Source organism: Silurus meridionalis, chromosome 18 (assembly GCF_014805685.1).
Source record: "Silurus meridionalis isolate SWU-2019-XX chromosome 18, ASM1480568v1, whole genome shotgun sequence".
In the NCBI taxonomy this organism is placed as follows: Eukaryota; Metazoa; Chordata; class Actinopteri; order Siluriformes; family Siluridae; genus Silurus; species Silurus meridionalis.
Genome location: NC_060901.1, coordinates 10245971 through 10268616, shown reverse-complemented (window position 1 = coordinate 10268616; position 22646 = coordinate 10245971). Strand labels below are relative to the sequence as shown.

General features: G+C 38.6%; 1 protein-coding gene across 1 annotated transcript; it reads left to right on the top strand.

The window, feature by feature from the left end:
• Nucleotides 1-735: 735 nt before the first annotated feature.
• LOC124401785 (leucine-rich repeat neuronal protein 3) lies at nt 736-14158 on the top strand. Its single transcript, XM_046874247.1, is given in 3 exon segments — nt 736-1040; nt 10627-11538; nt 11541-14158. Coding segments are annotated over 2 exon segments (2115 nt in total). The 5' UTR covers nt 736-1040; nt 10627-10952; the 3' UTR covers nt 13070-14158.
• The last annotated feature ends 8488 nt before the right edge of the window (nt 14159-22646 follow it).

Sequence of the window (22646 nt, the reverse complement as noted above, 5' to 3'; positions counted from 1 at the left end):
ATGCGTCAGGTTTTTGTTGTTAATTTCTGGTTTCTTTTCATTCGTAGACTCTACAGACCCCACTGTGAATCAATCAATCATTCAGTCAGCCATGGTGCCTTCTCTGAATGTGGTTTATTTATCAGTCAAGACTTTCAAATGCAGTGGTTGGGTTTATTACAGGTTTAGTGTGTTTCTTTATTTGCTGAAAGAATCCATTATTTGTTTCATTCACATATGCTTAAAATTTTGTCCCATTGTGTCACGTGTTTGTTAAGCACTTGGGATCAGAGTGTAGGGTCAGTCATGACAATGCGCCCCTGGTAATTACACAATTACTCTGATTTGCTTGGGACATTTAGATACCTATCAAAACAAATAGAATGCCAATTCAGCTTCATAATTCATTTTACAGGTCAGGTGTATCCTCGCAGAGCTATAAAGCAATCTAGAGAAGAGGGTGTGAGGTGAAAGAGCTCTAATAGGAACGTAAATCCGATTTTCTTGCGCCCTCCACTTTTAGCCTTTCCTCGTTGCCTTGTTCTGTAACAGGTCTCCGTGACAGACAGACGCATGGAACCAATCAGACATGGGGAAGAACCTGCTCGAGCCGCGTCCACTCTTGCGTCACAATTGGGCTGTTCTTGACAGACAGCCGGGCTTTGCCAATGAGACGCAGGAGTGTGAGAGCGCTGTGTTGCTATTGGCTGAAGTCAGGAGAGTCGGGGGCTGTGATGTTGACTATTAATGAGCGCTGGGCAGCGCAGCGGCATGTCAGTGGGGAAACGGGGCGGAAGACGGAGACGCGCATCTGACAATCGGGAGAAAAGGTTAGCGCGAGTTCAGGATAACATCAAGCTGAGTGGAAGCTCTTCTGGTGGACTTTCTTGCTCCTCATCTGGCCAGAAGGTTGAGGTGGGGAAAAACGGACTGGCATTTAAGTGCGTAAGGGAAAGAAAAACAGCGTCCATCACTTGATGTTTGATGGAGGTCTAATGCGCCAGATGGGAACAAACCGGAATACACGCCGCATCTATCTTTATGGACTTTGAATTATGCACGTAAGTTCGAAACCTTGAGTTATTTGTTTTATTTTATACAGATTTTAGTGTTCCGATTGATCGCGCCGTCGCCATGGATTTCCCGCATTAACAGAAAGTTACCGTGGGGGGAAATAAAAAGCAGGCGGTGCACATTGCGTAAAAGAGCCTTCATACAAATTCCTACTGTTCAAAGTCAGAAAATAAGAGAGAAATACAGTAAATAAATAATAAGCGGATCCGTTTTTATTTGGAGCCTCCTGGATTTTATGCGCTCCGACGGTGAGCGCGCGCTGTCTCGGCGCGACCCCGCATCTCTAAACCTTCACGTGCTATGATGCTGCTGATGATGAAGATGATGATGATTATAATTGTTTTTTCATGCTCCATCGCATAACAACAGCGATCATGCCACGCGTGTCGCGTTCTTGTGAAACGGGTGGGAAGGTGCGCGCCTGAATGCAGCGGTTGCGAACGATCATTGGGAACAGATCGAAATGTTTTGCATCATGCATTTGCGTTTGTTTATTTTTATAATTAATGAAAAAAAACATTACTTTCCCAGCTTGTATCACCCTGTTGCAGTCGGTGCGGTCGCACGCACGCTCGGACGCCGCGCGCGCTTCCTCCTCCTCCTCCTCCTTTTCCTCGTTCACCATTAACATGCGCGCGCGCCGCTGTGAATAGTGTCGTTGTGACTCCGGATCCATTTCCCTTCTCGCGGCAGCTATGAGCGATTTGCATTCACCGCTTTGGCGTCATTAACGCCACCGGCACCTCTTATGCATTCGACACTTCAACCCTCAATGTGTTCACCACATAACCTCAGGGTTTATCAGAGAAACCCAGGTGCAATGCCATACTTCATCCTCTTTCCCGGGCCCTAGAAGCGCGCTGCATCCTACACCTAGTGACAGATGTGCACTCACACAAATAATACATCATTATGTCATTTGCTCCTGCTGTCTTAGTCGTGGCACCATCTATGCAATGCAGGCCTTTGCTCTAATTCACTATCATTAAGCTTTAATATCACCATATGTTTCTGCTATTGCGGTGCACTCTTAGGAAGTCAGCAGTTGAGCACAACACTCACTAGTTCATTATATCATTCATCAGCATGTGCAGACTGATACACAATATACACTTCCTCCATTAGAACAAAACCTTGCTCTGATATTGTCGGTTATTATAGAAAGCAGTCTCTGCAAACACATTTACCATACAGCTGCTTAAAACCCATCTTGTGACTAAAGCAATTAGCAACCCTTGAAAATACACACATTATATCTCCAAGTTCAATACATCCATGAATGCTCTACAGCCTTTATTTTCATTTCCATCTCTGATTGTACGCCCAGATTCTGAAGAGCTCCTCTGTCGTAAATGTTCTCCTACTGCACAGCGTGCACCACAAAGCAGAGTGTGGGTGTGTGTATTAAGAGCAAATTTATATAGCCTTGGAGTGTCAGAGTGGAGAGAAAATGTGTGGGCCGCCGAAAAAACATCACAACAACACGTGAATACGTGGTATGGAGAGTCATGACTTAGACACGTTTAGACGCTCGTGGATCGAGTCCAACGTAAAGAAAGTACTTCAAAAGCAAAACGGGTTTCTTTCAAACTTACACAGTGCGGTAAACAACTATTCTCTGTACAGTGCTCTTTCAGGAGCCACTATAATACGTTTATTTTAATATATAATCTTCTTTCAGGAGCCTTTTCTTTTATTACCATGCTATGAATCCTTCACTTTGATTGGGTGCACTGTTAACAGCGCAAAGCCTTAAAAAAAAAAAAACGCTACAGCAAAGCAGAGTCTTTCAGTTTTTCAATTGGCCTTGCTTGTATTAAAGCGAATGTATAATTTTATAGTAGGAAGAAGGATAGTGACACTTCTGCCACTGAGAAATAGAGCAAAAACATCAGAAGGCCACTGCTGTGTGGTCTGTCTGCTTCAGGATTAGACTGGTTTCTACTGAAAAGACATGCATGGCTGAGTTTCTGTGCAAGACTCTAGCAGCTGGCCGCTTGTTAGATAAGACAGTCAAGCTTATTAAATGAAACTATGATTGACTTTCGAACATGAATTTAAGCTTTTAAATAATTATTGCAATTTCCATGAAATGCTTTACAGAGAAATAGTGGTTCATAGAACACTATTAAATAGAATTATTTATAATATGCTAGAGAGAGAACAGTCGTTCAACCTTTCCACACACTTAGTACTGTTTGCCTTTGTCTTTTCTACAACTCTATATTGTAATGCTTAATAAGGGGGGTGGTAGATCAGTGGTTAAGGTGCTGGGTTACTAATCGGAAGGTCAGAGGTTCAAGCCCCGGTATCGCCAAGCTGCCACTTTTAACCCTCTGTAAGGCCCTTAACCCTCTGTGCTCCAGGGGCGCCGTATTATGGCCGACCCTGCGCTCTGACCCCAGTTTCCGAGCATGCTGGGATATGCGACGAACAAATTTCACTGTGCTCTAATGTATATGTGACAAATAAAGGCTAATCTATTCTATTCTAATCCCTTCTGTCTGCTGCCCCCCTGAAGAGCCATTTGATATCTCACAGGGTTCCTCCTTGTCATTGTTGCCTCTGGCTTACTCATTATGGATCTAAATCTATATCCGGATCTCTGTAAAGCTGCTTTGCGATAATGTCTATTGTCACGTGCTACACACATGAACGGCATTGAAGTAAATAATCTTAACTCTTAGTAGGTTCTCTAATAAAAAACATTCGAAAAGAAATAAAAGTTTGTATTCCTTAATGGGCCAATTCATGTGCAGGTCAGATTAAAGACAGCGTTTACAATACTAAAAAGTAACAGGAAAACTACAGTGAATACATGGTTAGATTCTTAAAATAAAACTAAAACGACTTGCCAGCATTCAAATGGTCTCACTGTCGTATTTTTATTGATTCTACTCAAAGAACCTTTCCCTGCTGGCGTATAGCCTGTTGACCAGTTATATATTATTCATATCAAGATAGCTGAGATCCTCAAAGACTACTCCCTGTAGCACATTTGTACGTGTAAATTCAATATAGCCCAGCTTTTCAGTAGTCCCTTAAACCTCTGTGTTTACTTTTCTTCACACAGGGTATTTTAAATGCAGATTTATTTAACCAAGACACTAAATTGTGTTCATCTGCTGCAGGCGTAAACGTTCTTTGGCGTGCATGGGTACGTCTCAGGAATTACAACTGAATAACCAGAATGGTTATTCAGTTAAAACTCAGAACGCTGCAAAGTGTGGGGTCCATCGGTTAATTTGGAACATTGATTCTGCATTAACCGCTGACTCATTCCTGATTTGCAAGCACGCAGGAGCAGAAGCAGGAGCAGGTGCGAGGGGGAAAGGCTCCAAACGTCTTGCACACGAAGCTTCATTATGCATACACATTGCTTAGCAGGGACCTGTTTAATGGACTCCACTCTTACTTTGGAAATAGTCTAATGGTAAATCAATGAAGTGAAGGGCACAAGGAAGACCAGCAGCCTAACTACACCACCCACTGAGAGACTCCTCCAGAATGCTGCAGCAGCACAGGTAGTCCCATAGCATAGCACTGATAATACCTAGCACTGGGAAAGCCAGTGTTAATAACCACTTGATCATAATTTCCTCTGGCCCATCTCTGTCATGCACCGGCCATTTTCCGTGAAGCAGTAGGCAATTCTACTGCTGCCCTACTTTTCGGTAATGTGACCTTTATGTCTGTGGAGATCTGAACATAGGAAGTGTAATGTCTTCCCCGAGGATGCACTGTATCCTCCTGTTACTAAACCAGTATCACGCTGCATCTGTTCTAACAGTCACACTGTGACTCTTGTTTTTGTTTATTTATTTATTTCCATCCACAAGTCGAAGGTTTGGTGTTTGTACGAAGCGTTTAGTTGTAATAGTGGGTATTTTTCTTTTCTTATAACTTAAACCGATAAACGTTTGCTTTTATTCTCTTTTTTTTTTGTAGACTAAAACTGCACATTCTAAAAGAATTTGGTTATGAGTTGAGGTTGGTGATCTTAGAATGTGACGCCATATGTGACATGTGGTCACAGAGGCTGATTTAGTGCTTCTGTGACCAAAGACGTCCAATGACAAAGTTCTGGCAGTGTCAGAAATTTCTGATTAAAATCCCTGCATGTGACCGCTGCCACAACATAGTGCCTAAAAGGCATTAATAGCAGGGCAGAATAGTAGGATGCAAAGTGCAGAACAGGACAGTTACAAATACATTGGCATTGGATAAACGTGCGAGAAAAGTAAAAAAAGAATGAACTGACAGAAAAATATCCTTAGTAACTCACCCTCGCTTTGAAGAATGTTATGTTTATGCAAGCTAATAATAAGATTATAATTTTTGCATTTTCTTTAATCACAGGTCTACTGTTATATGATCTTTATTGTATAATCTGACACTGAACACATTATAATACTAGAAATCGGGCGAAGATTTAATTCTAATCTCATACAGTTTCGGAAGGAAATCATTGGAAAAACCTGCTTTCATTCCTAAACTTTCAACTCACAAAGAAAGATCTAGTTCAATTCAATTCAATTCAATTCAATTCAATTCAATTCAATTCAATTCATTTTTATTTGTATAGCGCTTTTAACAATGAACATTGTTTCAAAGCAGCTTTACACAGATAATGTAAGTGTATATGTTATTTATAAGTAAGTTTGTCCCTGATGAGCGAGCCGGTGGCGACTGTGGCAAGGAAAAACTCCCTGAGATGGCATAAGGAAGAAACCTTGAGAGGAACCAGACTAAAGAGGGAACCCATCCTCACCTGGGTTGCACCGAATGTCCATTTATAGCAGATATACGATGTTGCGGGGTACAGTGATGGTGATCAGAAGCGAAAAGTAGTCCTGAGTCAGTGTAGGAGACTGTTGACATTAACTACAGTCCAATCCATCCTCAAAGCGCCCGTTCTTACTCCGGAATTTCATGGAACCACCCAAGGCATTGATGAGAAACCGTCCCAAGCTGCACAGAGTGGCCTCCAGTTGAAGAGAACACTATCCAGAGGCAGGTCTGGACGAAGTGGGAAGATCCACGGAGGGAAGAGGGGCAGGAACAGTGGTCACTGGAGCCTCAGGAGCATGTTTAACTCGACAAAGAGAGAGAGAGAGAGAGAGAGAGAGAGAGGGTGACAGAAAGAGAAGGATATGGATTATTACGTGTCTTTATAGTTGTATGCAGTTTGGACTCTAGTTGGCTTTGTTGAATTTTTTTTAAATAAGGTTCTATGCGTTATATGAGAACCATTTCAGTTACAAATGCACTGGGAGCTTAGAAAAGCCCTCTGGTGTGGTGATTTCTCCATGCAATATTTTACACCATACAGGGTTGTCTAACTCACAATAAGCATACCTTAGGAGTCTGATTTACTTCATCAAAGGTAATAGGTTACCCTTTTTCCCCCCTTATTTAAACATCCTCACATATAGAGCTAATTATATAATGTTGCAACCTCATCAACTTTAGCACAGACACAATAACAGTGGACTTCCATTCTCTAATTCCAGCCCCTGGTTTTGTACACAGTGCACCGGGATCACGATTAGATACATCCATCTTGAGATTCCATTTGTGCCAGTATTAGCTGAATTTCTCTCTGCCTGCTAAGCCATGAGCCACTATGCAAGTTATTGCCACTTAAGTCCTGCAAACACTTAAGTCCTACAAGCTTTGTTCTAAGGCTCTTAGTCTGTGTTTTCACCTTTACCAAACTGGGTTAAGGATAATTTCCCTCATTTGTCTTTGACTGCAATATTGCCTCCTTCCATTCTAAATCATTGACTGGCTGTAAATTGCACCAGGATTTATTTGGAACAGGGGTGGGGGTTCACTGTGTGTGTGTGTGTGTGTGTGTGTGTGTGTGTGTGTGTGTGTGTGTGTGTGTGTGTGTGTGTGTGTGTGCGTGAGCATGCATCTTCACAACAATGTCTAACTCAATGCTGATGTGGAGCATTTTACATACAACAATATTGCATTCCATCGTTATAATGTATAATGAGATATTTCAATAAGAATGCATTTTTGTGACACTTTGTAGTGAAGATACACATGAATGCAATAAAAATGTGTAGTAGTGGGGATTCATTTCTTGATGCTGACATATATCATTTATCATATTACATGTTAAGATTAAGAAGTGCCACACTGGCAGGGTCTAGGGTCTCAAATATGCTCAGTCTGCTCAGCCCATTAGGTAAATTTATACAGAAATTATGTAAAATAGATCAGCATAAAACAAAATAAATCAGATTTTTTTTTTTTTTTTGCGAACATTTCATACAGGTATTAATTGGTGTGCCTGAATCAGATCCTTAGTTCCTTGTTCCTGCTTCAAAAGCTTTTGAATGAAAGACACTAGTGATGTGACAGAATTGCAAATGATCTGAAGATGTATGGGTGGGTGTGTTCTACTAGACATTTATGGGACGTCTAGATTTTGGCAAGAGTGAAAGGTCTTAATATATCTTTCGAGGACGGAGAAAAGACAACTATTGTGGTCAGACTCAATACGGAACAATAAAGGACGTTGTATTAAGGAACCAGATCAAGGCAGACCAGGACTGACTCAAAACAGGGGCATAACAATGTCCTTTTATGGGCCAATTTATGTCAGGCCAGGTTCTTCCAATAATGGATATCTTTGGATTTCTCTGGTCGATCAGGCCATCTCTGTGCATTCCTAAAGACCCTTATATGTTTGAGTAAACTTTGTAGTTGTTATGGTGTCACAGGTTCATGTTTTTGTACTACTGTATAATAAATTAAAAAAGACTTGAAATGTAGTTCTGTCCTTTCTTTGACTCGGTGTGCCAAATTTTCTCTCAGCCACTCCCTATAGGACAACGTGATAAATACTGATAGCAGTGATAGTCTCAAAAATATTTTTGTTAGGGATTTCATCATATCCTGTGGGAAGATCAATTTCACTTTGTTTTCACTATAAAAGACACTCCTGGATTCACTTGTGATTTTCTGTCGTCTTCAAGTACTGGCCAGGATTAAAATGCAGAACAATAAAATATAGAGGAGGGTAAAATTATTTGCCACTTAAAAACACTTCATTAATACAGTTCAATAATATAGGACCACATGTTAGTCCAGTTTGCTTGTTTCTACAACAAGTGCATATAATAAAGAACAAATGTATTAATGAGGGTGTATGAAGAAAAGCATAGATGTTTTTCGTTGGGACAAGGATATTAAATATGGTTTGTGCCTTTTTAAATGTTTTTTATATATTGTTTAATAAATACTGTGACATGATTCTTATAAACTAGATAATCATACCTACAAACCTTAACAGTTCTAGTAAACTGGGTACCTTGGAGCTTTCTGAAATTCTGCACTAACAATGAGGCAATGCAGATGACATTGTTGACTAAGCACTGATGTAATACAGTATTGTGCAAATTATCCATGCTTCATCAAGCTACATTGTTTTATAATGCATGAGGTAAAAGGGGCAATTTATTCCCAATGTGAAATGCTTTCTCTATTAAACAGTGCAACCATCTTTTTCAAGATTTACATGGCAATTAAAACTTTGACAGGAAACTGTATAAATATTACTATCAGAACTGAAAGAGATATTAAGATATTAATACATGTAATAAAAATAAATAAATAAATAAATCTGTCTTGGCAGAATTCATTGTAAAATCATTGTAAACCTGGGCCCTGTTTAAAAAAAAACAAAAAAACAGTGACAAGTCATTTGCTGAATTAGCAATTTCAAATGAAAACCGAACGATCACACAAATGAGGTCATTTGTATATATGCCTATTAGAGCAAATGATTTCAAAATGTCTACCACAGTAACATGCAATATATTTATTTTTTCATTTTCTCCCTATTAGTTTTGAATGCTCCCACACACTGTCCCTGTGTCCTCAGTTCTGCATTCATCAAATGTCATATTCAGTTACAGAAAATCATACATTTTCTTTCCTTTTCATTCATCGCTTGTACATGGAGGTATATTGTACCAACTAGGAGAAGATAAAAAACAATTAGGAGCAGATATTAAAAGTGTGGTGATGCAGAAAAATTGCTTTTCTGTTGTAGAGGAATTGTTGGAAGATGCTGTTAACAAACCGCTTGAGTCATTTTTAACACAAGGTTTAGAAATATCACAGACTATTTCCGGAGCAGAAATCAGGAGGGGACATCTGACCATGAGTGTCCCTGAGCATGTGAGAGGGAAGTCTTATCAGAATTATTTCCTGGTGGGTTTATTAAAGTGCCACCACACTTTGAGAAATCACCATTGCATCTGCTGTTCCTTAATCTAAAAGCATTCTCTTGTCTTATCACCCAGTAAGCAAAGAGTTGCACCAGTATTCATTTTACTAGTCTTTTAGTAATTAAAAAAAGCAGGACTCCATAGTTAAAACAAGAAATCATTCAGGACATCACTATATTAAAAGTGTTTTATACGTGCAGTAAAATTCTGATAACAACAAAGAAGACCCCAAAACACGCAATAAAAAATGTACACATTTAACTAATAGGTAAAATAAATATTCTTATAATAGGATGTTCATTTTGCATTACTATGTATATAATATGATGTTATTTAATCCACATACTCCCATGTGCCTAGATGAAATGAAGAATGGAATGATGACTGTGTAGTCTGTAAACTCATGTTCATCAATAGAGCCTTACAAATTAATAACTGGCCTCCCTTAGATAGTGGGTATCTACAGCAGCATCTGGGAAGATCTGGATCAGCCTCCCCCAGTCATTTAGCATGTGTTTTTAATTTGACTCTAAACGAGCAGAGAGGAACTGAACAGTGACTCCCAATGCAGAGCAAAAATTTAACACTTTCAGGACAAATTTAATATGCCACTATTGCAAGGATTTAATTGAGCATTAAAGGACAATAGAAATAACTATGCAAGTAGTTCTTTATAGTGCAAGACTTGGATTTAAGACTTTTCTGTGTACACCTCTACAAATAAAAGTACAAATATACAAATTGATGTCTATTTAAAAAAGCAATAAAATATTAGCTTACTCTGATTGTCTTCCATAAAATGCAGTTGACTACAGAATAAACTTAATCTAGTCTGAAATGTCTTGCCTCGGTTTTTTTTTCCACCCCACCCACCCCGAATAGTTTACAGCTACCCACATCATTGACTAGTGACTATCGGTCGAATAGTCAAGTACTTTTCCAAGCCAAATTCATTGCATGCTCTTATGACAGACACAAATAAAAACTTTTCAATCTATGTCCACCAAGCATATGGATAAAGATGTAGAAAAATCATAGAGACTGTCCTTCCTGTACCCCACAAAACAAGGACTCTTTCTCAAGTATTTTTGGGAAAATTAAAATCTTACTGTAAGAGTGATAAATGTAATCTTTAAGAAAAGCAGCAAAGGAAAAAGAAAGCAATGAAAAGTCTGATTATGTAATATTGAATATGATAATGTCATCACACCACATCAGCGTGCTTTAATGGCTTCGGCATTTGTCAGTATGTCTTAGCAATTCCGCTGCGATTTCATGTTGTAATAACACCCCCCTCCTCTCTCTCTTCCTCTTCTTTCTTTAGGTGGAAGTGGACTGGAGCAATGAAGGCAGCTTGTAATCACCAGAGAGACTATTCTTCCACTGAAGTATTATAGAAAATTAACAGCCTCACCTCTGCTTTGCTGAAACACAACTCCCTGAGGCATATGCAGGCTTGGCTTGTGTGCCCTTCCTTATAACAGCAGAGACAAAGAAGACTTAGTGAGAGATCTTTCAGTGGACAGTAGATCAGCAAATCGAACCTAAGGAACACTCGGTGTACTATACTATACCACAAATGGTGTAGTACTTTTGAAGCGCTCAGATCCTATTATTTAAAGGACAATTTTACTAGAGAATCTGGCCAAAATGAAGAATAAATCATTTGTGGATTATTTTGTTCTGGCATTTGCAATGGCTAACTTTGTTGTTGCTGTGGTGGACAAAGGCAGTTGTCCTAAACATTGTGTGTGTGAGATTAGGCCATGGTTTTCCCCTAGCTCTGTTTATATGGAGGCCCTTACTGTTGACTGTAATGATTTGGGACTTTTCAACCTGCCAGTAGGATTGCCTGCTGATACCCAAGTGGTTTTACTACAGACAAATAACATTGATAAAATTGAAAAATCTTTGGAGTACTTGCCTAATATAACTGAGGTTGATCTTTCACAAAACAACCTATCCTCAATAAGTGACCTCAACTTGGGCCATCTTCCGCATTTGTTGTCTCTGCACATAGAAGAAAACTGGATATGCTCCTTACCAGATAATTTGCTTTCCCAACTTGGCAACCTACAGGAACTTTATCTTAATCACAATCTCATCTCCTACATTTCACCTAAGGCTTTCAGTGGCCTTCAAAATTTGCTTAGACTGCATCTCAACTCAAACAGGCTTCGGAGCATTAACAGTGAGTGGTTTAAGTCTCTGTCTAATCTGGATATTCTCATGATTGGGAAAACCCTGTAACTTCCATACAGGACATGAATTTTATGCCATTGAAAAACCTGCGAAGTCTTGTCCTAACCAGAATGAACTTATCCCAGATTCCAGATAATGCACTGGCAGGCCTGGACAATTTGGAGAGCATCTCATTCTATGACAACGTTTTTCCTGAAGTTCCCCATGGTGCTCTTAAGCATGTTAAGAACCTAAAATTTTTGGACCTTAACAAGAACCCAATTGGGAGAATTCAAAAGGGTGACTTTATGGACATGCTGCATCTCAAAGAACTGGGCATCAACAGCATGCCAGATCTGGTGTCCATCGACAGCTTTGCTCTTAACAACCTCCCAGAGCTGACAAAGATTGAAGCTACCAACAATCCAAAATTATCCTACATTCATCCCAAGGCCTTCAACAAGCTCCCAAGGCTGGAGACTCTCATGCTGAACAGTAATGCCCTCACGGCTATACATAGAATCACAGTGGAGTCTCTGCCCAATCTGCGTGAGGTCAGCATGCATTCCAACCCCATACGCTGTGACTGTGTGGTTCGCTGGATGAATATGAATAAAACCAACATACGCTTCATGGAGCCTGACTCTTTGTTTTGTGTAGAACCACCTGAGTATGAAGGTCAGCATGTGCGACAGATTCACTTTAGGGAGATGACGGAGATCTGCCTGCCTCTTATCTCTCCAGACAGCCTGCCTACTCAGGTGGCTGTGGGAAATGGAAGCTCATTGTCCCTGCATTGCCGGGCCTTTGCTGAACCAGAGCCTGAAATCTACTGGGTTACACCTTATGGGAACAGGATCCTCCCCAACATGATGGCAGATAAGTTCTACATGCACCCTGAGGGCACACTCGACATTTATGACATCACCATGAGGGAAGCTGGTCTCTACACTTGTGTGGCACACAATCTTGTTGGTGCAGACCTGAAGTCTGTCTCTGTGGAAGTCAGTGGATACTTTCCACAGCCTACAAGTGGTTCACTGGAGGTCACCATCCAGTCTGTGCAGACAAATTCCATCCTGGTGTCCTGGAAAACCTCTCATGGCAGCTTGGCGCCAAATATTAAGTGGTATACAACATCCAATTCCAACCATCCAACTGTGGCTTTCACGGCCAGGGTCCCATCTGATATGAGGATGTATAATCTCACACATCTCAGTCCAGCCACACAGTATAAGGTGTGTGTAGACATCCACAACATTAACAGTCAACACAATACCAAATGTATTAATGTAACAACTAAAGGATTAGTGCAGCCTGCCAAGGATATTGAGTGGGATACAGCAGTGGTCACCATGCTAGGTGTGCTTCTTACAATCATCTCAGTGGCTTGCTTGCTGATTTGTATGTTTCTGAAAAAGTACCACAGTTATACAGAGCTCAGGAGATGCCCATCCAAAGCAGCATTGATACCTGAGGCTGGAACACGGTCTACATTTACAAGAGTCTGGGTTTCTGGGAATGGGATGCCGGCTGCTGTGGAAGTGAAAGCTTCAGTCATAAATGTGTTGGACAATTCCTTCTAAGCAGCTCATTTAGAGAACTGCAAAAACATTTTTTCAGCCCGACAAGGCAAGAAAGGAAAACATGCCATTTCAAATGTTTATCCGTTTGCCTTGAAAAACAGCAAACTATTCAAATGGAAGAGATGTCTTCACATTTAACCAGCGCTATATCCCCTTTTATGACCTATCTGAGGTGGCAGCAGAAATGAAAATAAGGCCTCAAGAAAGAGGAACGCCAAGACCCACTGAAAAAAACATGGATTGCTATGATTCTGGTCATTCACTGATTGCAGATGGTACATAAAGACAAGGATGGTGGTATTTTTTATACAGCAAATGACTGTTAATAATGTAAACAGTAGTGAAGCAGTCCTCGTGGTAAAGCAATACCGTCTGTGCTGTACAACAACCATAGACGGATTAAAAAGGCCAACTGTTTGTAAAGGGGAACATCTAGTAGAATAGAAAATTATAGTGACAATGGTGTAAATTTTTGATGAAATATATCTTTTTTCTATTTAATAGAGAGTTTTGACTACATGGCTACTATTGTTATATTCTATCCAAAAAGGTAACAGATCTTCTGTGCAGTAGCCAAGCATTAAACCAGTGTGAATTAACTACAGTATGTAAGTAACCTGCATAATGACTCCACACATCTGAATAAAATGTTGTACATTATAATGAATAGATTACATTAAGATATAACAGTCTTATCAGGATTCAATGTTAAAAATGCAGAGAATACACCAGTAACAGAACATCGGAGAACATCTGCCAAGAGAAATCTGTTAAAGGTTGATTATGACAGGGTAAGTGCCTACTCCAGAACATTTGTAAACCAGGAAAATGTCAGAATGTTACTCATAATTATTTCATGTCGGCTCAGAAGACAGATGACTGCACCCCTTACATGGCAATCTCAAACCGTCATTGGAAAAATCTCAGTGCTTCAAGCATTCATATGGTTCAAAAGCATTGCGTTCTTGCTTTTGGTGTTTAAAAGCCATTTTTATATTGACTGTGCTGTCTGTGATATCTAAGCACACTAGTCAATGAGACTGTGCAAAGAAGAAAACAATGAATAAATGTCAACGTCTTTTTGGATCAGGATGTTTCCTGCACTGCTTTCTTTTAGATGATGTGCCCGTTAGGCATTAGGGCATTAGGCATCATTATGCATCATTATGTCCTAAAAAAAGTGTAGTTTGAAGAGTTGATACGTGATACAGCTGCCGTGTTGCCACAGTATACACAAGTCCACCAAGAATTCTGACTTGAATCTATTCTGATAAGATGTTTGCAAATTCTTTTTTGAGATTATTTGCAGCTCAACCACAGAGGCAAACCAACACTTCACCAAATGTTAATTTTCATAAATTAGGTTTCAGTTATAATCAGATATTTCACTGAATTGCTTTCTTTTCTATATGTTGAACAATTTTTGGCAGCCTTTGCGCTGCTCCACCTATCATCCATCAAGTTGTTATTGTACCTAGTGTTTAAAGATGGCAATTGCAGCAAGCAGTAATAGAGGATTTGTTTGTGATCCAGAATTGCATTGCCTCATGTCATATTGAAATATTGGGCTAGATTTAAAGGTAATTAAATATTTTCCCTTTTTTTAATGAATGAATTGTTTGAGCCTCATGTGTCGATTTAGAAATTTAGAAGATTTTGCTGAAACATGGCAACCATGGTAAATAGCGTGTACCTCCAACACATGCTGTATTGAGCATAAGCACATGTACAACTGCTTTTAATGCAACTATACTAAGAAGTACACTCTGGGTAAAATAAATTGTCAATGGCAAAACGGCAAAAAATATGTCAATTAAAAAAAAAAAATCGAATCAAACAAATCATTGGTCAGGAATGAAACAAATACTGTCGATCTCTCCCTGCCCAAATTCTTGTTCAATTTCTGAAAAAAATCCAATAGGATACATTTAGAGAACTTTCGACACAATATACGGTACGTGTTAATTTTGCATTAAAGATTTTAATCATGATTTCATCTTTGTGTACAAGAAGACTAATATCCAAGTTAGTTTCTCTTATCTCGCTTTTCTTCAAACAGTTGACTGGCGATATTAAATAAGAAAATGGCACAGAAGCTCTCAGAAGTGCAATTCTTGCACACCTTTTGTTTAATTTTAGCTACTTCTGCTAAACTGATCATTTGTTGTTAAAAAAAAAAAAAGTTAAATAGTTATTTTTTCCCCAAAAGCATATCTACATGGTGATACTTATTTCACAAGCACCATATCTAGCTTAATAACTCTCATGGTCCTTTCGTCAGCTCTCGAGTTTATGAATGGTTATAATTTCAATCAAGGATAGCACCATCTTCAGAGAGCCAGTGAAATAACTACATTGATTTTAGATCACAACTCCATGTGGTGGTAATTCATGAGACATAAATACCCAACATCTCACCAAAGGGAGGGCTGGCTTCCACAGTTGTGGTTTGACAGTATATATGCTGATAACCACAATAGAAGACTATGTGTTGCACTTTTTCTCATTTTAAGGGTCCAAATGTCTGCTTCTAAATTAAAAATCACAAAACCTGATGAATGATTGTCAGGTACAGACAAGCACATAGGATTTATTAGACAGCTGAGTTCATATGTCACTGAGGCTTTCAACAGTGAAGGCATAGCTTTTAGAGGCTGCTATCTGTCAAAGACAAGGAGTTGCTAAAATATAACTTAACTCTCCCAAGCCAGTGTCCAAGTAGACACAAACCCTCGCATCTCATCCCTTTATTTTTACCCTCTGAACATCAAAATACTAGAGATGTCCTTTAATGTGTATAATCAGATCTGTCATTAAATGACTCATAAAGTCACTTTTATCGTTCTATATTCATGTTGATGTCTGCTACATTCTTAGTTATCTTTTGATGTTCAAAGTATAGATGTCACATAATATTCATAAGACACAATATTCTGAAACATGACCAAGCATACTTTTATTCGAAAATAATTACCGTATTTTCCGGACTATAAGCCGCTACTTTTTTCTCACGCTTTGAACCGCGGCTTAAACAACAAAGCGGCTAATTTGTGGATTTATCCTCGGTTTTTCCCGGTTTCACAAACTTCAAGCCAAAAAAACTGAGCGACATAACATTAGACCAATTAAATTGCCGAACGGGTTCAGGTGAACCAATAAAACTCTTTATATTAAATCAGATGAGCTCCCACTGAATCGGGCCGCACCACATCATAAATATGGAGGATGTTCCTCTGACGTTTGACCTGCCGCTCACTCGGACTGTCAACAGGAAATGCGAATCATTCGTCACGCTAAAAACAACCGGGCATGAAAAAACACACTTCACCTGTGTTCTGAGCTGCACGGCATCGGGAGAAAAGATTCACCGATGGTGATTTTTAAACGCACGACGATGCCAAAAGATAAACTCCCGAGAGAAAAAGTTGTGAAAGGAAGGAGGAAGACAGTGAACAATGACATTCTTGGTAGGCTACTGTTTAGATACAAGCCGTGTAACAGACACTGTCTTTCGTTAAAGCCTGTGTAAAGTTCATTAGTTTCAGTGTAGACACCTGCGGCTTATAGACAGGTGCAGCGTATTTATGTTCAAAATAAAAATATTTGTAAAATTCAGTGGGTGCAGCTTATATATGGGTGCGCTTAATAGTCCGGAAATTACGGTAATAAAATAATTCACGGAAGACAGAAAAACAAGGAAAGTTAAAGATACACAATTTTTGCTACTTGTTAGACCCTGATTTAAAAAAAAAAAATATATATATATATATATATATATATATATATATATATATATATATATATATATATATATATATAAATGGCGGTTTATTAGGAAAAGACTAGTAGACAACAAATGAACAGGAATACAAAATCCATGTAAAGAGTGATGTATATCAATGCCAAAAAGTTGGGACACTGTAAAATGTAAATATTATGCAATGATGTACAAATCTCATAAACCCATATTTTATTCACAATAGATTATAGAAAACATAAATTGTACCACTTTAAGAAAAATATAAGGTCATTTTAAATTTAAAGACTCAAAAAGAATGATGGGGCAAGGCCATGTTTTTCACTGTATGGCATCTTTTTTTTGTTTAACAACAGTTCATATATGTCTGGGAACTGAGGAGCCCAGTTGCTAAAGTTTTGGGAGAGGAATGTTGTCTCATTTGTGTCTGGTACATGATTCTATCTGCACAACAGTCTTGGGCCTTTTTTATCATATTTTCTGTTTCATGTTGCACCAAATGTTTTTAGGTGGTGAAAGGTCTGGGCTGCAGGCAGGCCACTTCAGACTTCGGAGTCTTCAACTACGAAACCATGCTTTTGTAATAGATGCAGTATGCGGTTTAGCATACTGCAACATAGTTAACATAGTTTCGCTGAAATATGCAAGACCTTCCCTGAATAAGATGTTGTCTGGATGAAAGCCTATTCTGCTCTAAAACCTGTATATTCTGTCCATCACTGATGGTGCCTTTCCAGATGTGAAAACTGCCCATTCCATAGGCACTAATGCACACCCATACCATCAGAGATGCAGGCTTTATCCTAATAACAAGTCAGATGGTTTCTGGAGGACATGGCATCCACAGTTTCTAAAAAGAATTTCAAATTTAGATTTGTCGGGCCACAGAATAGTTTTTCACTTTGGCCCAGAGAAGACATTTCTGAATTATGTTCACATATGGCTTCTTCTTTTACAGCCTTTTGTTGCCCCGTCTCCAATTTTTTTTAGACCTGTTACGGTCATCAAATTCAAAATTCTCTTATTTTTAAATTAAAATGGTACATTCCCTTAGTTTAAACATTAGGCATTTCTTTTATAGTTATTTGTAAATAAAGTATTGGTTTATGAGATTTGCAAATCATTGCATTTATTTTTAATTAAAACACAGTTCAAAAACCAATTTTTTAAAATTAACAGAGAGTCCCAACTTTTTGGAAGTGGGATTGTGCAAAAATACTCAACTGACATGTGATTTAAATATATTCAGAGTACTACTATTTGAGTTTCTATTCCTGTCTTGAACACTCAGCTCCTATGTGTAAATGGGGGCCATGTATAATTTCTCAGGGGGCTTTTTGTCTAATTGGCACATGGATTACTGAATGGGTCGTTGCTTTCCTGATCATTGATTGATTCCAGAATTCTTTGTCTCTGAGCACAAGTCTCTTTGCCCCAAACTCCATCGAGACAGCTGAAGATTATAATCAATGGAAAGGCTAATGAGATATCCAAACACATGCAGGCACTTTGGGAAGAATGGGAATGAGTTCTGATTCGAGATGACATGTTCTTCCTTTTGTTATGTTTGTGTAAGAACAAAGGCAGGCTTACTGATATTGGACAGATTTCACTGATGTTAGATCCAAAACAAGTGTTCAGTTTAATTTAATTTATTAATTGGGGGCTTTGTAGAGAAAGGCACTTTTTTAATAGTGTCTTGAGAAACATCAAGAGCTTTTGAGTTGATCAGTGAACATCAGACCTTATACCTTAACAAAAGAATTCACATATGCAGGGGTGGAGCTTTGACTCGTGAACATTAATTCTTTCATTCATTCATTCATCTACAGTAAGGGCTTTATCCTGGACAGTGTGTGGTGGAAACCTTTCCAACAAACAATCTCAAGGTCCAGACACTATGTGTCCATCTGGCATGGTTGAATGTTGTACAAAATGCAAGAGCAGGAGGAACATTGATTAAAAGAAAGACATAGAATAGCAAAACTCTTGTAGTCTATTAATTATTCAGGTATTTGAAGAAAAAATGTTTTTATGTCACATATCTTGAAAATGTAGTTTTATTTGTATGTGTTTAAAGGCACAAGGTTTAAAATGGAGGCATACTACTATCATACTATAAACAGTTTAAATCCAGTTTGACAAATATTCTGTTAATAAACTGTAAAATAGCATGTTACAGACACCATGATGTTTGGAATTATGTGTTCTTCTCTGTGTGATAGAAAGAGAATATGACCCAGGCATACCAAAGTGAATTTCTTTTTCCTTGGAAGGGTAGACGTTAGACTTACAAATACATCATGAGGGTGCCATGATTCTTTAGCAAAAAGAGTAGTAAAATACTGTCTGTTCGACTTTGCTTTTTGGATTTAGCTAATTAGTTAAACTTATGTATCTGTCATGGAATTTTATTCAGCTCTTAAAAGTTGCAAATTATAATATTTTAATCTATTAATAATGAAATTCTTAGTTTACATTTACAGCTTCAGATTTATTCACAGACCTGACGTTTATGCTTTATGTATAAAATCATAATTTCTTTTCCGTCTATTAAATGCCATTGTAACTGTGCTAGAAATTTCCCTCTACGATGTCTGAGCATTAGATAACTGCTAATGTCTCAGTGACATAACAAAAATACAGCACCAGTCAATAAATGAACAATAAGCACATATTTCAAAATAAACATACTGCATTTATGTGTCTCAGGTTTCAATAGTTGTTCTTCCTCAATGTTTGTACTTGATAGATTCAGCAGTACACTGTTGCATGTAGCATTTAGTATGCAGAGATTGGATATGCCATATTCTTTCACTTCATTACACGCTTCCTTGCAAGCTACAATAACAACTGCCTTTGAAGCAGAAAAAAGTGTTTGATGTTCATTATCCTTGCGGTTGATTTCTGCATCTGTTTCACCCCCTTTCCACCAGTCTCTGCCTTCCCAGCTGCTTCCTCTCACACAAGATAAGACAAATCACCCAAATTAGACCAGATCACTGCAAAAATGATCCACAATTTCATATTGATGATAATAGCATTTAACATTAATTAATCGAGGTGAATTACTTTGCAATTCAAATGAGCAAAGTGGTTAGTTAACATTTCTAACTGGCGACAAGACGCGGCAATCTGCTCGCGTGCTAATCTGTGGCTTCAAAGCGACAATTTTAATCAATCCCTGAAAGCTAATCTGAGATGAACTGAAGATGATGTGTGCAGTTCAATCATGTGAATGACTCAGCCTTTAAAAAGAACCACTGGCTGTGAAACAACTTCCACCTAATCGACTGTTAATGGTGTTATTCGATTCCAAGCTAGCTACTCTGTGCTGAACTTCTGAACATTGTTGCTGTGGAGTTGGACCCACTGTCAATTGCCAAAGTGTCTCAATTACACTAAAGGAGTGCGCTATTGGCTCTGGCTGCTTTGTGTCTGGAAGAACAGTGGTGATAACGAGAGCTGTCCGACTCTCTCTAGCAGGCCATTAGCTAGAAGCTGAGAAGGCGAAGTTGAACAGACACAAAACCTTACATTTCAACTGGCACCATCATTAAAACAAAGCCACAGCTGACAACTTTAGAGCCGGTTTATTCTTTGAATGAATGCTGTGACATACACCAATGCAAAGCTAGCTAATGAAATAAAAGCCGTTTTCTCCCTGTAATTATTTAGCTAACTAGGTGATAGCAGGGAAGTGGAGATGTGACTGGAGCTGGTTAATGTGCAGTCACGAATATCATATGGCAAATCAATAAGGAACATTCTCAGCTCATCAGCTACGGTAATCATTCTGAGTATTCATTCTAATGCTAAAAAACATTATTTGGATATTTTATGTGATTTTCACATTTAGGTATGTAATTAAATTCAGGTCATGTATCATTTGAATCATGTGGACCACATGCCAAAATACAATAATGCTAGGCCATATGGTTAGAGTATCCACCATTGTCAATGTGAAATCTTAAGCATCAAATACTATCATGCAAAAATCTAAATGAAATAAAAATAATTGTAAATCTTTTAAGCTGTATTCTGCAAACAATGCACTGTCACAGGCTATTAAAAAAAATCTCTGTCCTAGGAGTGTAGTCATGAAATACATACTGTATGCACAGAAATTGAGCAGAAAACCCTAGGGGTATTTAAAGAGCAAACTACAGTTGACACACTGCTCTCTCAGCAGAACAAAATGAATGTGCTTGTATGACCCATATGATCATCAAATACTGATGACCCCAAGCAGAACTGAAGCTCAGTCACAACAATGCCGGTTCTTATAACTGCAGGATTGGCTGCATTCTGAAGCATGTCAAAGCATGGAAATTGGGGTTTTGCATGGCTATTCATTTCTATTAGATGAAATGGAATAAAAAAAGTAGTTTACTAGGCCTTTTTTCCATTGTTATAGTATAGTATAGATATGTCCCATAGTATAGTTAGTACAGTGTCCCATAGTATAGTATAGTCTGTTGGCTAACGATACCTGTGGCGGTCGTTGTTAACCCGGGCCTCGACCGATCCGGTATGAAATTCTCATTTGTGATCCGCATATTTGATTTGGCACATGTTTTTACGCTGGATGCCCTTCCTAACGCAACCCTCCCCATTCACCCGGGCTTGGGACCGGCACTAAGAGTGCACTGGCTTGTGCATCCATAATGGCTGGGTTATAGTAATATATTAAAACAATAATTTAAAATCAGATTTAAGATATTGCTATTTTTCAGACATGTATGTAGCTTAGGTAGCATTTATGTAATGCTTTTTTACACTGTGAATAATAAATCTGTCACAATATGCTGTATAAGGATGAACATTACTTAGAATGTACTTATGTGGTTGGGCTGCTAGGTCAGCTAGAGCTGAGAATGTGCAGCATGGAAGCTCAGGTACAACAGAGCACTTCTTATTGTTTAACGTTTCAAGGCTGATGATAGCCCGGGAGTAGCACCAGTAGTCTTAAAATCATCCTCCGTGCATTGTATATACCGTCTGAAACTAGCCAAGTAAGATTAAAGAGTGATGTGCCATCAGCAGCACAGATGCACTTTTTATCACAGCATTGGTCATGGCAAAATTCACTATACCACAGTAAAAGGATTTTATTAACTTTTATTTAGCTTTAAAGGGTAACAAAACTAATTGCAGGGAGAATGGAGGGAGAAGGATTAACTACAAAAAAATTGCACACACCTCTACACTTTATACAAAGTGACAACATTCCATTAAAGCAAAAGACAATTATAATCGCACATAATGTGCAGTTAACTGTAGTACTGGCTTTATCTGAATTTACCAACTACCAACACACTTTTAGTCTTGTCTTCTAGCCTTTGCAAACATTAATATAAAACAGATTGCAGAAGAAGAGAAAATAAACCAAGTTTCATAGAAAATGCATTTGTCTTATGCCATAGCCAGTGAGTTCTGTATAAACCCAGAAAACATCATGGGTTGTTGTTGAGAACTGCATTGAGTTGAACAATGCAAAATTCCAACAAGACTCAAACTCTGTCTTATAAAGTTATGAGGCCATGAAAGATCAAAAGGCCTCAATACTAATATTAGTTTGCAAATAGATGGAGCAGCAAGAATTTTCACCATTTGGCTCGAGTCCATGACAAAGAGAAGACGACAAAAACAAAACAGTGCCAACTGATCAGGCAGCGCACAAAAGCACTCAGGCTCCCTATCACATTCATTAATTCTCAGCCAGGGTTGGCATTTCGATTTGTGCACTTCAGTTGACAAAATAAAGCAGCTCGACTCTTTTTCTTCCCCATGCCATGCAATCACTTCTCTGTCGCACCC